The sequence below is a fragment of the Gordionus sp. m RMFG-2023 genome, chromosome 1 (assembly GCF_954871325.1).
Source record: "Gordionus sp. m RMFG-2023 chromosome 1, tfGorSpeb1-WG-v2, whole genome shotgun sequence".
NCBI classification, from domain to species: domain Eukaryota; kingdom Metazoa; phylum Nematomorpha; class Gordioida; order Chordodea; family Parachordodidae; genus Gordionus; species Gordionus sp. m RMFG-2023.
Window position 1 is genome coordinate 9,332,328 of NC_088775.1, and position 16,727 is coordinate 9,349,054.

The 16,727-nt window shown below is 27.5% G+C and overlaps 1 protein-coding gene and 1 long non-coding RNA gene across 3 annotated transcripts in view; both read right to left on the reverse strand.

Moving 5' to 3' along the window:
* Window positions 1-629: 629 nt before the first annotated feature.
* Window positions 630-1,089, reverse strand: LOC135927865 (uncharacterized). The gene is made up of 3 exons (XR_010572202.1): window positions 1,062-1,089; window positions 906-1,003; window positions 630-801 (listed from the first exon to the last, which is right to left on the reverse strand). It is a non-coding gene; the product is annotated as an uncharacterized LOC135927865 (long non-coding RNA).
* Window positions 1,090-3,816: 2,727 nt separating this feature from the next.
* Window positions 3,817-16,727, reverse strand: part of LOC135931179 (exostosin-3-like) — a 32,824-nt gene continuing 19,913 nt past the window's right edge. For both annotated transcript variants that reach the window (XM_065468100.1, XM_065468099.1), the window contains exons 3-12: window positions 14,829-15,337; window positions 12,904-13,526; window positions 11,870-12,206; window positions 11,263-11,408; window positions 10,585-10,686; window positions 9,313-9,470; window positions 9,116-9,243; window positions 8,069-8,213; window positions 7,194-7,322; window positions 3,817-4,982 (exon numbers count right to left, since the gene is read on the reverse strand). In XM_065468100.1, the coding sequence (XP_065324172.1) occupies window positions 4,773-4,982; window positions 7,194-7,322; window positions 8,069-8,213; window positions 9,116-9,243; window positions 9,313-9,470; window positions 10,585-10,686; window positions 11,263-11,408; window positions 11,870-12,206; window positions 12,904-13,526; window positions 14,829-15,337 (2,487 nt within the window). In that variant the 3' untranslated portion in view covers window positions 3,817-4,772. The remainder of the gene's footprint in view (window positions 4,983-7,193; window positions 7,323-8,068; window positions 8,214-9,115; window positions 9,244-9,312; window positions 9,471-10,584; window positions 10,687-11,262; window positions 11,409-11,869; window positions 12,207-12,903; window positions 13,527-14,828; window positions 15,338-16,727) is intronic.

Here is a 16,727-nt window from a genome sequence, read left to right on the forward strand (position 1 = left end):
AGGGAGGGGGGAGTTCGGGGAATAATTTTTATAGACATTATGATATAATACAGGAAAATCTTAAAAAATAGGTACCTCGTAAAGTAGCAATCACTATATAATGATTGACGATCGGAAAATGGCTATTTTAGTTATAAAAAAAGTGCGAAATAGTATAATATAACAAATTTTTTCCTAGAGGTCTGCATTGGGCGGGTTTTTGGACCAAAAGCCCGCCCATCCAATGATTTAAAAAATTTAACCAGCTCGCCCATAGTTTTCAAAAAAATATACCCGCCCGCCCCGCCCATTTGTTTAAAATTCCTTACCCGCCCGCCCATTAATCTAAAACATTTTACCTGCCCTCCCATTATTTATAAAAAAACCCAAGCCCGTTTATAAAATTTAATTATGGTCATTCTTTCATTTTTTTAGCATCTTATAAAAATATTTCACTACTCCTCTACAAAAAGTTTATAATTTAGGAAATTAATATAAGTATAAAAATAATCAATGTAAATTATGGACAATTTATTTGATCAAATTGAATATTTATGAAAAAAATATAAATGTAAAATTAATATTATAAGTAATTATAATGCAAAAATAATAATGAATCGACATTTTCTGGATTCAAACACGTTCTTCTTTGTTCTAAAAATCTTCCAGAATGCTAAATCCGCGTTCGGAAGAAGCTCTAGTTGCAGGAATTGCCAATATTTTTCTTGTATATCTTGATAGCTTTGGCAAATCTCTTTCTTGTCGTTTCCACCAAAGTAGGATATCCGTTTGAAGAATATCCTCTTCTTCCCCAATTGAGATCTTTAAATAAAAATGAAACAATTAATAATAAATTTAATTAAGTAATTTAAAATTTAAAATTAATTGTAATATGCAACTTAAAATTTTGCTACATAACTGCTTACTTTAAGATTTAAATATTTTGTTATGTCATTAGGTACAATACTCTCCTCTGTAACAACCTCATCCTCCCATATGTTGGGGTTTAATTTTGAAGCGGATGCTATTTATTTCAAACATTGCATTTAATAGAGCTAAGCAATTTTATAATTTATTAATACCCTTTAATTTTATTCTCTTTGCATTTGGGGAAAGGGGTAAAATCAGATTATCCACGTCGATGTTATATTCTTCGATGCAAATCAAATCCAACATGTTTTCAATATGTATTTTTACTTCATTCATTTCTTCCGACGTCAACATCCTCATTTGTTGGAACTTTGGTATTAAAAATGTTGAAATTTTATGAAGCATTTTCAAATTTTTCAATTATAATATTTTTAGCTCTTTTCTTTATTAAATCTCTTTTTCACAAATTGTTTTTTCCATTATATCCATATTTATTTGATTATGCTCATGTAGAAGAAGATTATACTTATTTTTTTATAAATAATGAAATGATATGCTTAAATCTTAAAATACTAATTTTATACCACATAAGAACGTTCTGTAGTGTAAGCCTGCAGTCGCTCTCAAGAACATTAGTTGCATCTTTATATGGCTCCAAATAATCAATCAGTGTTTTTAAACCTTCCTTTCCCATAGATCCCATTTTTTCACTCATATAACGAGATTGTAACGCTAAAATCTCATCATACATTATATAAATGCTTTGTAGCATCTTATGTTTTGTATTCCATCTTATATCAATATTTTGTTGTAACGTCTTGCTCAGATATTTTATGTTAATCTCAGGAGTATTTTCCAAAATAAAAGTTGGCTGGAAAGCATTGCGGAGAATTGTGTTCAACTTATGTGCTGAACAGTTTAGTCTATTAAATCTAATATTTAAAAAAATAAACGGAAAATATAGTTCTCTAAATATGAATGTTTTTATTTGGGTGTATACAGAACAGAATCTCTCACAAATTATTATAATATCTACCAATTAGATAAATTTTATAAAATTTAACAAAAAATTTACCCTTCCAGCGCTTTTTAAATATTTGCTCCATGGTCGGTGACAAAGATGAGCTTGGAAAAGTATTCTCGGGGCACACCAAGTTTTAAAAAAATTTTTAATAATTCTTTAAGAATATTTTCTCCCGTCTTTTTTTCCTCTGGAAATTTTAAAATAAAAAGAAATTTTTTTCTATCCAATTTTGATATAATGGATTGATAAAGATATATAATCGGTTTTTGTAAAGTCCTCGCACCACATATCTGTAGTACATGAGCAAATAGAATTTTTTATCATTTCTTCAATTTTAGGAAATAATATTTCCTTAAGATCCTCAGTAACTTTTGATATGTGCCTGCTAACGGATATGGGGCAAGGAATATATTTTTTGGCTTCCAATTTTCCATATGTGGCCCCTAAGTCTAAAAATCTTTGTAAAATATTTACAAATCCTGGTTCTTGAATGGCTTGAAATGACCTAAATAAAGATAAAAGAATAATTTAATAAAAATTAAAATACCTAATATCTTTAGCGCAATTTTCTACAAACTTGGCGATTAGACCCGATTTTATCGTTTTGTTTAATTGAGAATTGTCTTTTTGAAAATATCCGGATATTTTTTTATTATCTATCAAATCTTCACAATTTGCAGATGAACATTGATGACGAAGGAAGAAGGATGTGCCACTTTGTATTATATTTATAGATAGATTCGCATTGCAGAGAATCCTATCTAGCTTTTTGTCATTTTCATCGAAAATGATTTTAAATTGTTTCCACATTGAAGATTTTAGTGTATTATTATCTGAATTTTCTTTTAATTTATATAAATTATTTTTTATTTTTTTAGATATATTTTCTTTTTTCATAATAAAATTTTAAAATAAAAATTAAATTAAAATATATTTTTTTATTAAAAATTATGTTATAAAAAATAAAATTTATATATTATATTATATAATAAATTGAAAAGGGCAATTATAAAGATAAACAATTATAACTAAAATAAAATAATACAATGCAGATTGCAAACCCAAAAAAAGGAAATTTTAAGAGAAAAGTTTTATTATATTCCCAATTTTTAATAGACAAAAATGTTTATTTATTCTAAGAAATTTTATTGTTGTGTTTATTACATAATATAGTTAGGTAAATGTTCTCCACTTAAAAAAAACGATTTAAAGAAAGAAATTATTATAGTTCATTTAAACAATTATATTTTTTTAGTTTGTTTTTTAACAAAAATTTTAAATTTCCTTAACCCGCCCGCCCACTGTTCAAATTTCTTAACCCGCCCGCCCATAATTTCAAATTTTTTTAACCCGCCCGCCCAGCTCGCCCATAGTTTTAAATTTTATTTAACCCGCCCGCCTATTTTCGAAAAATTCTTTACCCGCCCATCCGGCCGGGCGGGTCAAAACCCCGCCCAATGCAGACCTCTATTTTTTCCTCCCCTCAACATAAAAATAATATGTTGACATTATAACTAAGAAATACTATGTATTTTTGGAAGAAGAAATAATATTGTTTGTAAAAAAAATAACAGTGCGACTATTAAAAAAAAGCTACAAAATAAAGTCATAACACAATTAGTTCTCTGCAATAAAAGTATTTAATGAAACGCAATTCGAGACTTTCATTTATTCCTAATTATATTTTTTTTTAAATAGTAATTTTTAATAAAAATGACTTTATTAATCACAAAAATATTACACTTTGGAATAAATTGCATTTTAATTTTGAAACAATTTATATAGTACATATAAACACAAATTATATAGCATATCAAAATTATAATATATAATAACTTTAGCCCTAAACTTAACAATTAGGGTTGGCCACTATTAATCACGACATGTTAAACAAAAAAATTATTTTCTATTACAATTTTTGACATAGTATAAAAATAGTGCTTATCCTAATCGAATAGTGAAAAATTATTTAATATTCTAAATGTAAAATGAAATTAATATCAAAAATCACACATATTTTAAAAATCATAATTAATATTTTTATAATTTATTGTATTAGAATTTAATTGTATAATTTAGAAATTTATATCAAAATTTTAAAATAGATTACCTTTATACTTATTTTATTTTTTTTTATACAATAATACAAAATTTAGTTTCAAAATTATCAAAAGTAATAGAAACTGAAAGGAAAAATAAATAAATTTTTGAATGAAAAATATGCCCTTAAGAGTCTTAAATTGGGCAAATTATTAACCGGTTGAGAAATAGCAATAACTAATTTTAGTTTGAAAAAATTAAATTTCATTTGAAATTTTTATTTGAATCAGAAAATTCTATAATAAAATTATTATAGCCAGCAATATCAGCTGACCTTCTATCGATACCGATATTGATAGTTAATTTTTTTAAATTATATACCATCATCGGCTCTTTATTTGAAAAATATCAAATTACGACATATATCATTATTTAATTTTTCAACAATTTCCTGACTTGGTTCCTTGAACAATTATCAAAAAAATTTAGGGCAAAGACGCTAGAGATCAATAAAATTTGTGTCAAATAATTAAAATTGGTCTAATCTATTGGCATGTTGGGTTTATAAATAAATACAAATTTATAAAAAAAAATACAAAACCTTTTTGAAGACAAAAGTATGTAATGATTGTAATCATTTTGAAGTTTTAATAAGTAATATGTGTAAGTTAATCGACCGTTAATATAAATGTATCACATAAATAGTTCTTCTTTTCGGGATAGTAGTATTTTATAGTACATTGTAGTTTTACAAAAATTCAATCAGATTTTAAACGTAATCACGTTAAAGTGTCAAACAAAATAGCAAATATCACACTCCTCTCTCTCCGCCTTCCTCATTTCGATAAATGCAATATTTTCAAACGTAAACGAAACATTTTTGTTCGTGTTTAGGCACGCGCGTTTTGAAGAGGACAGAATCTGCTCTGTATTGAGAATACAGAAGGGGGTTGTAACCGTAAATGGCGGAGAAATAGTTAATACATTCACTTCTCACTTCGTAATGATTTCCGGAATACCACAATGATTCCGGACAGTCTTGGCATCGGAACGTCCATCTAACGGTAACCTTATATAGTATGTTTTTTTAAATTAAAATTGCATAAACAAATATTCTTTTTCTATTTTTTAAATTGTGATCTTAAAATTTCAAAAAAAATAAGATTTTATAAAAAATTAACCTAAGTTCAAATACTATTTTTAAAAACTTTTAAATTTTGTTAGCTTTGATCTATTTTTTGATGGAATTGTTAGACGTATAAACCTCAAAAATAGAATGAAAAATTTTTTTAAAAAAAAACTGTTTTAAGCGACTTATAAGAAATCGTGTGATAAGATTAATGATGTAATGTTGCAAATGATTATTTTTAAAAGAAATGATGAAGGGTGTTTCTTTTATTTTAGATGAACTCTGAAAGTAACGCATCCTTGTTTTTTGATGAACATGTTCGAAAAAAAAACTATTATAATATTCGAATTTTTAAAGAAAAAGGTGTTAATTGAAATATTATTTATATTGTATAGATTAGCATAAACATGGCCATTGCCTAATTCATCGTCATCTGATTCTATATATGGCCCAAATATAATAAATATTTTACAATTAAGATCCTATATTCAAGGAACTAATTCTATCCTTATTATATGTAAAATGTGTCCAAAAAGTATAACAGTTTCAAAATCTTCAAGTTCTAATTTAAAGTTACAATTCAATGTAATATTTATTATTTTATATAAAATAAACTATAAAGTAGCCTGTTAAAAATTTATTTTTGATTATTGTATTTCATAAGTTTTTAAAATTATTATGATTATTATAACAGATAAATTAAGTTATATTATAAAAGATATAAAATAGTTAATATCATTTAGAATTTATTTATTTTGGTGTAATTCTTTGAAATTATAATCTAATCGCTATTTTTTATCGGGCGTTTTATGTTTTAATTGTTGAACACAATTTAAAGTAATATAAATTTATATATTTTATTCAATATAATGATGAATAGGACAATTAGTTGAAGCCGAAACTATAAAATGACGATACAGTCCTATATGAATGACCAATCTAATAATATATGTACATCATAAAATATAATTGTCCAACAAACAGCTTAGGATACTTGTAGTTTATTAAATTACTGCTTAAGAAAAATAAAACAAATTTGAAAATTGCCTGAAAAAATGGCTGTTACTTCTATCTTTGATTTTTCTCTTATGTGCTAATATAATGGCATTTTAAAAAATTTATAATCAATGTATTTTTTTTAATTGGTTCAAACAAGAATAAGTGTGTAATGGTATTATATTTTATTTTAAATTTACAAAATTTTACCCAAAATACTAATGTTGTTAAAACTTAAAAGTAATTCTACTTGTTTGTTAATTACAAACTAATTATATTATATTTTGTTGAAAAATAACTGTAAGTAGTTTAATTAATTTAAATATAGCACAAAAAGTAAATAGTTACTTTTCTGGTTATTTTAAAATATTTATATTTATGTATGGTATTGGGATTTGGAACCCCTCAATTTTAAATCCTTTATCGAGGACGATTTGAAAAAAAAAATTTTTAAATCCAATTTAATCGAAAATGAATTCCAGCATGTGTCTGAGATTATTTTTACTATAAATTTCAGACAATTTTGGCAATACATTTTTAGTATTAGTATTTTTAAAATTTATATGGTAAATCCATAAAAATCAATATAAATTATGCGTATTAAACCTCTAAAGTTCGTGGCAAAATTTATTTACAGTTTGGGTGTATATGTCAAATTCGAATCAGATTTTTATAATAATCGTCCTTAGTAAATGATACAAAATGGAGATACTCCAAATCTTCATGGATTTCAAATACGACATATACATATCATTCGTTATCCTATATGACGATCCATGCAAGTTTAAAATTAAAGCTTATTAAATATGCAATGTATCATTTACATTAAGCACTTACGTTGAAAAATTTGTTTAATCTAAGAAAGCTTTTTTTAGGGCAAAAACAGGCAAGACTTTTAGACACCAATTTAGAAAATAAAAATTTATTTAGCCCAAATTTTTATGAAAAAATAAACATATTATATTGTGTTATTTATATATTATTTTAGGTGGAAAATAAATATTTTTTTTACAATGCAATTCTTTTAATTAAAATTTGTAAAGGACAAAAATATTTTATTAAAAAAATTCCGAGTTATAAAAATTTTAATAATGCAAGTTTCGGTAAATTGTGTTTTTGAAATGTAACTGGTTGTAATTCAAAAGTCAATATTACTTTAATCGGAGGTTTATTGGTTATATGAGAAACGAGAAAATTCATAGCAATATCCTCACAATTCATTATCTCGTCCACCCTGTTTTTGATCACAGCCGGCATTTCGTAAGAATATTTGTAAAAGTAGTACTGTATAGAAAATTAAAATTTAATAAATAAGAGGAGTAATTTTTTTTAAAAAAACTTAAAATTATGTTTTTATTATCATGAATTTAAGTATAGCTAAAATATTGTTTTAAATTTTTTTTTAAAGAAATCATATATTCTGATTTATTGTAGGGTGCAAAGGGCCTTAAAATATTATAGAATAAGATAATAATGATCATCGAGTGAGTCTATTAAATAATTTAAAAACAGAATCGTAATAAGGGGTTTTTAAAATGAAGTCAGTTAGCGGGGATTTTTTTTTCCATTGGTTATAATTTAAAAATGGCCTCCGTATTTGAAGCGATGAATTTTTGTTTTTGCAAATAATTTTTAGAAGTCATGTGTTATGTGCTCCTTTTTATAATGTATAATATAGCCCTACTGGACATCTTTGTTCTCTTTATCTAGCAGGAATTATGATAATTTACTACTCGTATTTTGTATTCTTCGCCGCAAATTCGCGGTAAATGATGGGTTACATTCTATTTTTTTTTAAATATTCTATTTTTTTTAAATATTGTTGTATTATTTAAACGTTGAGCATGCGCGCTATTTGACTAATAAAAAAAAATCCACTGCTAACTGGTTTACCAATAAATTAATTTATTTTAAACATATTTATCCGAAATAATCAAATATAATAATCAATAATTAACAATTACGACGGGAAACTCATTGAAAAAATTAAATTTCGAAAGAAGATTATCAAAAGAAAGGAATAAATTCACCTGATGTATAAAAGCGGCCCCCGTCAAAACCATAGAATATTCGCAACTGTGATTACTTTTATAATGCCATCTTTTGGAAGTGGAATTCCAAGCGTGATGTCTGGCAGGAAATCCTACAATTCTATCTCGCGATTCTCTCCACACTCTACCATTGTTATAATAAAACATAATATAAACTTGTTTAGAAAATCTGAGTTTTATAAAAATTGTCATCTTCCTTTCAATTAAATTCATACTTTAGTAAATTTAAAATGTTCTATATATTGACCCAAAACTTGACCATCATGTGTCACTATTACATTTGTAATTAAAATGAATCAATCCTTTAAAAATTCTAAATTTAACATATTTTTTTTAAAAAAATTCATGTATTATATTATCATTAGAGACCTAAAGAAAAATCGGTTCAAAGAACCGTAAAATTTTATTAAAAAATAATCCTAACCAACCCAGAAGTTCTTAATTTAAATTATACCAAATGGAAAATCGGGTATATTACAGTGTTTAAAATTCATTTACTTGCTCATATTTTTCAACTTTCCTTATGGAAACAATTTAAATAGCCCTCCAACGAGATTTTAGAAATTCTGGGCTGGGAGGTCAAAATGATCAAATTTAAATCCGAGTGGCTTAGAAAAAACCCAGCCTTGAAAATAATTTTTTTTAATATAGGCTGTGCTGGGTCTGCCATTATTATATACCTTACACTATAGCATTCGGTTAAAAGCCACAAAATAGAAATATAAATTTTTGATCTATAGAAGATTTCTTAGAGATAGATTGGCATTAATAAAAAAAACTTTGTTTAAATCTTAAAGTGGTATTATAAAACGATTCAAAATTCATGAAAAAATCAGATGATTAAAAGTCTAAAGCAAGTTTTTTTAAGAAAAAATTGTAAAAATATAGACTAAAATAATATAAATTGGTTTAGCAACTCTTCTTTTTTAAATAACCCGAAAGAAAATAATAACACCAATCTATGTGAATTATTTTCAACAGGATTTTGTTGTTACTAGTCATTCAGGTTATATATAAAAAAGTAACCTGAAAGCGAATATGATTTCATCATGCCGGAGAGATAAATCGTCGTCAAGAGACAAGACAGCGTCAGTTTGAATGACGTCATATGGGATGAAACGATTATTAAGGCTATTTTTGTTAGTTTTCACGATCTATATATATTTTTTTTAAAGTGTGAGGATAAAAAGGGTACATCTAATAGAAAATCAAAATAATAATACCAATATTGGAACTCCTATGTTAGGCAGCTCGAATTCGGATGATGGCTCGCTGTCCTGGTCGTTCCAAATCAAAACGATTCGGTCTAGGTAAGGTAAATTTTTGAAAGCTGTCAAAAATTTCCATAAAAAGTTTTCCCTCTGGTAAGTGGGCATTACAACTGTAAAGAAAAAATCAAGGTTGTTATATAGAAATGAAATATTACACGTTTTAATTTGTAATATAAAAAATAAATAAATGTATAGTAATATGAACATTTACAATCATTGTCATCAAAATATACATTCTTTGGCAATTTACTTTATTTAAATAAATGCGATTATGTTATTATATATAATGCCCATTTTTTTGCCTAAATTCAGTTTAATATATAAATAATCTCCTATCCCCACATCTATTTCAATTAAAGCCTCTTCAAAGATTATTCGTTATCCGAATTTAATTCGATCGACAATAATGACGTAAATTCTGGGACAAACCTTAATAATTTTTTTTTAAAAAACCGATCCGGTTGCTATATCTCGAATACTCAGTAATATTCATTTTATAATTAGAAAAAAAGTCACCTGACTAAGTTTTAAAAAAGAGAAGTTCCCTTTAATAAATGACAAAAATAAAATTGATATTATTAATATTTTAATCGCTATATAAATTTGTTCCTTTTTTTCTAAAGAAATAAAAGATTTGCATTTTATATATAAAAAATGTAACTTAATAAAGTATACAACGTATTCAAAATGCTTTAATATCAACCCGCGAACCAGGGCCCTCTTTTTGATTGAATAGCCACAGAAATAAGATGGTTGTTTGAAATTTTGATTAGTCACATAAAAATATACTAATAAGATTTATAAGTGAGTTCAAAAATGACCAAACAAATAAGGCATTTTTTAAGATCATGCTCAATCTCGATATCAAATTTCACAAAAAAAACCTGGTTCATTTTTACAAACTCTGGGCTAATAAATATCTTCAGATGCCTGGGATCAAAATTAGTCAACACTTATATACAAAAAAAACTTGATCGCGATTACCTGACATTATAATAAATGCTAATAGCTTTTGCTATGTAAAGTGAAAGGACTGGTTGACCATTATAAATTAAAATTTTGGCCAAAATAATATTATGCAGGCCTCAAGATTTTGTTAATAGAAGTCCAAACCTTTCTACCATCTATGAGAGGCTTCTCTTTTTATTGGGTTAACCGTTTAACAACACAAATCATTCCTTTCCTTATATATTTAAGCAATTCAAAAAAAAATTTAAAATATACTTGTGAATTTCTCGAAGGGGTAATTCCCACCTAGGGCTTTAGCGAATTCTTTGCCCGTACCGCCGAATCCGTTATTGATTGGCCTAAAGCCGTAATTCGAGTCTTGATTTTTTTTTAAGTGAAAAACTTTAAAATAAATATTTTAGAAAGTAAAATGAAGGACGAATATAATATATGCACTCACCTAACTTATATGTTAGTTTAATCTAAGGATTATTTATTTTATTTTTGGAACTCTCAATTTTCTCATTTTAAAAATTATGCTTGGATCTTATAACTTAAATTAAATGTGATATTAATAACATTATTATTTTTTTTCAAGCTGAATTAAGAAGTTTGAAATGCTCTTCGAAATAAAAAAATTCTTAAAAGATTTTCGATCTCGGAAAATTTCTTTAAAATAAAATTTTTTGGGAATACCGGATTTTTGATCAAATTTTACCTAAAATTTCAAATCTATAGCGATATGCATAAAAAATCTTTCATGATGAAGTATGAAATTTTTTTTTAATAAATCTCGAATTTCATGATCTTCGAAGATTTTTTGCTCAAAATTAAATAGGGTTAAAACAAATCGCGAAAGATTGTTTTTTTTTCAAATTCTGAAATAATATCAATTTTTTTAAAAAATATATTAAATTATTCTTTTCTTTAAATCGCTCCCAATTTAAACATTACTTCTAAATTTTGCCTCAGTTGGAAAGACAGGGTCCCAGGGCATAGATGGGTGGTAGACACCTAATCGTTTTCCCATATCATTCCACGCGTCCTTACTTTCGAATAAGTTGCAAGTCAAGTTGGAACGGAATGAATTGTAATAGCGTCTAAGAGCGATTTATTTATTTTAAAAAATATATTATTTAAACACATGGGAAAAATATATTATTTTTAAAAGTACCTTCCTTATACAAATTACAATCATGGCTGGTATTTATAATTTTTTTAAAAATATATAATGCCGAAATACGAGGTTTAACAAAAAAAATTTTTTTAATTTCATTTAAAAAATCTTCAAAATTTAAAAAATTGCAGTTTTGTAAACAATATATATTTTTTAAATTAGTATCCTGGCTTTATTTTAAATGTAATATATTTTTACTAATTTACACTTATATCATTATTGTTCATGATTCAATTTCAGGAAAATTATCCTAGTTACAACTATGTATCGTAAATAACCCTCCCCCAGATATCCTTTTCCCAGTTTTACCCAATCATTCCTTCTTAAGTAAACCTAAAATTTAACTTCGTCTTTAAAGTAAACATTTTACTTAATTAAATATACCTTCTGGTCGAATTCACGGTATCCGTAAACTCTACCGCTGTTGAAATAGGTCCCAAGTACTCTATAAACTCCGGGTCTGGCACCGGGGAATCGGATACATTAACTCGAGAAAACAACTCCGCCTTGACCCTTTTAGCCGATGGGAAAGGCAGACCCAGCCTTCCCATCAGGATGGTCAAGATAGCGTTAAAGTTGCGATGTTGTAACGGGGAACCACCCGGAAGAACGAAATAGGTTTGTTTTAAATGCCTACCATATTTGAGCAAAGAAAATATATGAGGTTCTGATGGGATGAGATGGGTCTTTAGCAAGATGGGCAACTCGGATACGCGTGACACTTGATATTTTGAAGGAAAAAAAATTAATGTGGTTTAATTTGATATTTATTTTAAATAATAATATATAAGCGATATGTGCCATGTCTTAAAAAATTTATAATTAAAAGCGGAACAGCTCTCTGATAAATTCTAGAAGGTGTTCGATTCCAGCAGGGCAAGATTTTTTTAAATTTACCAATTATATAACAATCTTAAAATGATGTTCTAAAGAATCACCTAGCTAGTGTCGTAACTACAGGGGGATCAATTCTAGAATCTGCCTCTCCATATAAAAAAATGCATATTTTTTGAAATATTTTTTTTTTATATAAATACCCATTTTAAATGCTTATTTATTTTTATTTAAAAATTATTTATACTATAAACAATGTTTAATTGAGCAGTAAAATCATAATTAAGAGAACCAAATTTAAATAAAATCCCTCTACAAAATCAATCTCTTTAGTGTTGTTAAACGGCTCGATTTTTGACGATTTTTAAAAACGTCTAACTCAAAATTTTATCCAAAAAAAAATAAGCCTGAATATTTTGCTCATAGATGGCACAAATGTTTGGTCATCCATTAACGAAATCTTAAGTCTTTGGCAATATTTTTTTGCTAAAATCTTGAGTTAGACGTTTTTAAAAATTGGCTCAAAACGAGCCAATTAACACCAATCTCTTGACAAAAAAAATTAATATAAAAAAATAATTTACGGGGAAAAGTAACAATAGCTTTGCTCCAGTCCAAATATTCCGAGTATGGCATTGATCTGAAAAATGATTTGGGATCATGACTAGGTGTTAGGACTAAAGGAACCGAACCCGTTCCGAGAGTTTCTATTATACTTTTGGTCAGTTGAGAATGGTCGTGGCCTCCAGAAAGAAATAGGGTAAACGTGCAGTTAGGGAAGATTTCTTTTATTCCCTCTGTCGATTCATCAGGTTCGGCAATGAGATATTCACCGGGAAATGTTCGATTCAATGAACGCATAAAATTGGTCACGTAATCGTAAACGTCTTTCATATTATCGACATCACCAAAGTTAACCGAGGTGGCATAAGGTGCAAAATAGCCGAGTGAAAAAATTTTGCGTATAGGAAGCATGTCCGGATAAATAAGCCTAAGGGTTTCGTAAGTGTAGTTCCTGTAAAGATTTTCCGGTTCTTTGTAAACCATATCGGAAATAGGGGGCAGGTGGGCTATTATATCGAATTCAGACCGGAAACGAAAAACAGATGTGGTAGAGCGGTGATTAAATAAGCGAGCGTTTCCGATTATCATAGAATTCTGGAAAATTGTGGTTAAGGCGTAGGATATGGATGTAGGTATCGACAATCTTGGAGAAATATTGGAGGAATATAGGTTGGTGCAATTTTTTTTAAAAAAAAGATATTGGGATAGTTGTCAAATTTAATTTTGTACGCAATCGGATTTAACCCAATACATGATTTAATCATTTAAATATATGTATCAATATAAATCAGCTGATAGCTAGCCATTTTTGGTTTCCCGTATAAACTAAATTAAAATTTGGTAAAAATCAGAGTTCCACTTATAAATAAAAAATGCATATGAAAAAATAAAATGGCGTATTGCCAGTTGATTCGTAATCAACGACACTTCAAACAGCATTTTAATGAATGGATCGTCGGTAGGCAAGTATTATATATTATTGGTTCAACCTAGGATGTTATTTTTTGCAAATAATCATAATAGTATGGGCTATGGCCCTACTTCTGAGGGTCTAGATATAATATTTTATTAACAGTCTTGTCAACCGTCATGTCATTTAGAACATTATTCGAAGTTAAATACTGCTACTTGAAAATCATTTTTACCTTTTTCTTAAAAAAGATTTATTTCACCAGATATAACTCATAAGGTCGGGCCCTCTCCCTCCACTTTGATTTAATATAAATTCCTTTAATAAAGCCAAGGATGTTAACATTACAATGATGCTGATAAGGCCTCCATTCGTCCCTACATTAGTGGGGTGGTTTTTTTAAAAGAAAAGTCTCATAAAAAAAATTTTTTAAAAAGTGAAGTTGTTTGTAATTTGATTCTGGGCCGACTATAACTTCGTTTTTTCCTACTGTAACCTTGGAAAGCTTCTTTGGGAATTAGCAAACTGTGCCAGAAATTGTTATTAAAAATTGGCAATCAAGTGATAATCTTGAGTTATCACTCAATGAAACATATCTATATGTCAGTTTTTTTTGTTTACTCTCCGTTAGTAAGCGCGATTCGTTCAAGTGATGCGAAATTTTCCACTATGTAATTTATATAATCAAGCCAATAATAGGTATTAAATGACAGTAGTTTACGTGTATTTCAAAAAGTATTATCGCCATGATGAATCCGATGTGATTTGCTTCGATTGATTTCGCCTCGCTTGAAGTGAATCGCGCTTATTATAAATGCAGCGTAATAAAATCTAGCCCAGACATTTACCAAGCGTTATCAAATTGAGAAGCATTCGAAAATTTTAAATTAATATAAACACGCCCTCTACACTCATTATTATAAAAAAATTAACCCAAAATATTGCTAAAATAAAATCCCGATTATCTCAATCCTAGCCCATAAATAATAGACATACATCCTATTCTTAAACGCAAAAAGATTTTTATTTAAAAACCCGTTATGATTGGCGGGAACGAATATGAAAGCATGATTGGCACCGAAAGTATTGTTAACTTTGCCAGCGTGACTTCTCCAATACTCCAAACTTTCGATCTTCTCCACCATTAATCCAACATAGTCCTCATCCCCTCCTCCCATAAAACCATCATTCAAGGCTTCCTCTGGCAGTATTATTAAATGCAGACAGGCGTCAGCTACTACTCTAGGGTCTGAACTGATGGGCGAATCGTCTAAAGATTCCGAAACCGAATTTCGATTGTAATCAAAGAAGGTAGAGTACCATGATCCCTGTTCGGACATCGTAAAATTTGCGTAGCGGTATGAGAGATGCTTCAGTAAATCTAGATAAGCCGGGGAGTTAGCGGTATCGTAGAGGTGTAATTTAGGGTTTCCATTGATGGGGTTCACTGATAAATGGCAGGAGCTGTGGTCAAAACAGGATGACATAGTGCAAGGAGGAAGGCTGCTAGGATTCTGATTATCATGCACCAGGAAAATATTTTTCTAAAATATTTTTTTATATAAATTATATATTTTATTTAAATATTAAGTCGAATTTTCACATTTAAAGTGAACCCAAAAAATTTTTCATCTTAATAATCTAATTATTAAGTATTTTGTAACCTTATTATTTGAAATTTGTCCAGAGTTAAAATTATCAAATTGTACTTTTTTTTCTTTCTTTCTTGAAATTATATGTGTCTATTGTGGTATAGTTCAAATTTCAAAAAAATTAATTCACTAATAAAGGCAAAAATTAGAAAATTTTTATTTTTCGAAAGCCATCAAAGACTTAACAAGAGTTACTTTTTTTGACAAAAGTAAAGAGTAACAGAAATATGTTCCTTATTAAAACTATACATCATGCAATAATAATGAGTTTGGAAACTGGAGGTTTTTCATTTCGATTCTGAAAAAAATTTTTTAAACAGTGGTTCGGGTTCCTAAAATTTTTACTTGCACAAATCGAAATCAGTCCGATGAACCAGAACCAGTTCCAGAACCGGTTTCTGGGAATTTTAAAATGGGGCCTAGATCCTATAAATTTTAAAAAGTTCCAGGTACTGGTTCAGATTCCAACCTCTAGTTTTATAGGCTCAAGCCGGCTCAGGAGTTGGCTCGAGTCTAATTTTGAGCCAAAATTTATTTATTTAAATATTTTAAAAGAATGTAATAAATATTTTTTTTGTTTTTAAATTTTTTTTAAACATAATAATTTATATTATATTATAATAATATGAAAATAGATGTATTTATATGATGTTTTTTTAATAAAAAAAATGATATGCTGCTATTGTATTAAATTTTTAGTATGCAAATTAGTGATCTGCATTAGGCCTAATTTCTCGAGCGCGGCCCGGACCAAAAATTTATCCGGCCCGGCCTCATGAACGAAAGTTTTTTTATTTGTTCCGAAAATCCCGACCTATGATAAAAATTATTTGGTAAATATAGAAAAATTAATTATTTTTTTTGTGATTGTAAAACAAAAATATTCTCCTAATAAAAAATATTAGGGCCTTGTTTCTTACAGATTTTTAAAATATATCTTGGCAAAATGTAATGATAAGCAGATCTCTACTTAGATGTATCCATGAATTGTTGAGTTATTTTTATTTATAAAATATAAATAAGCCTTATGATATATGGACATAGATATTCTCTTTCATATTATAAAGTTTTTACTTACCACGTTCTTTTAATAAACTGTATTATTATTAGATCTTTAGATTTGAATAATGCAGATATGTATTATATAGAATTTGTTTTATCTAATAAAGTTCAAGTATAACTTCTCGATTGGTTTTATCAAAATGTAATATCTTTTCTTACTTAATTTAAATAATAATTCAAATAATAAATCTCCCATGAGGAGGTCAGCAAATCAAACATA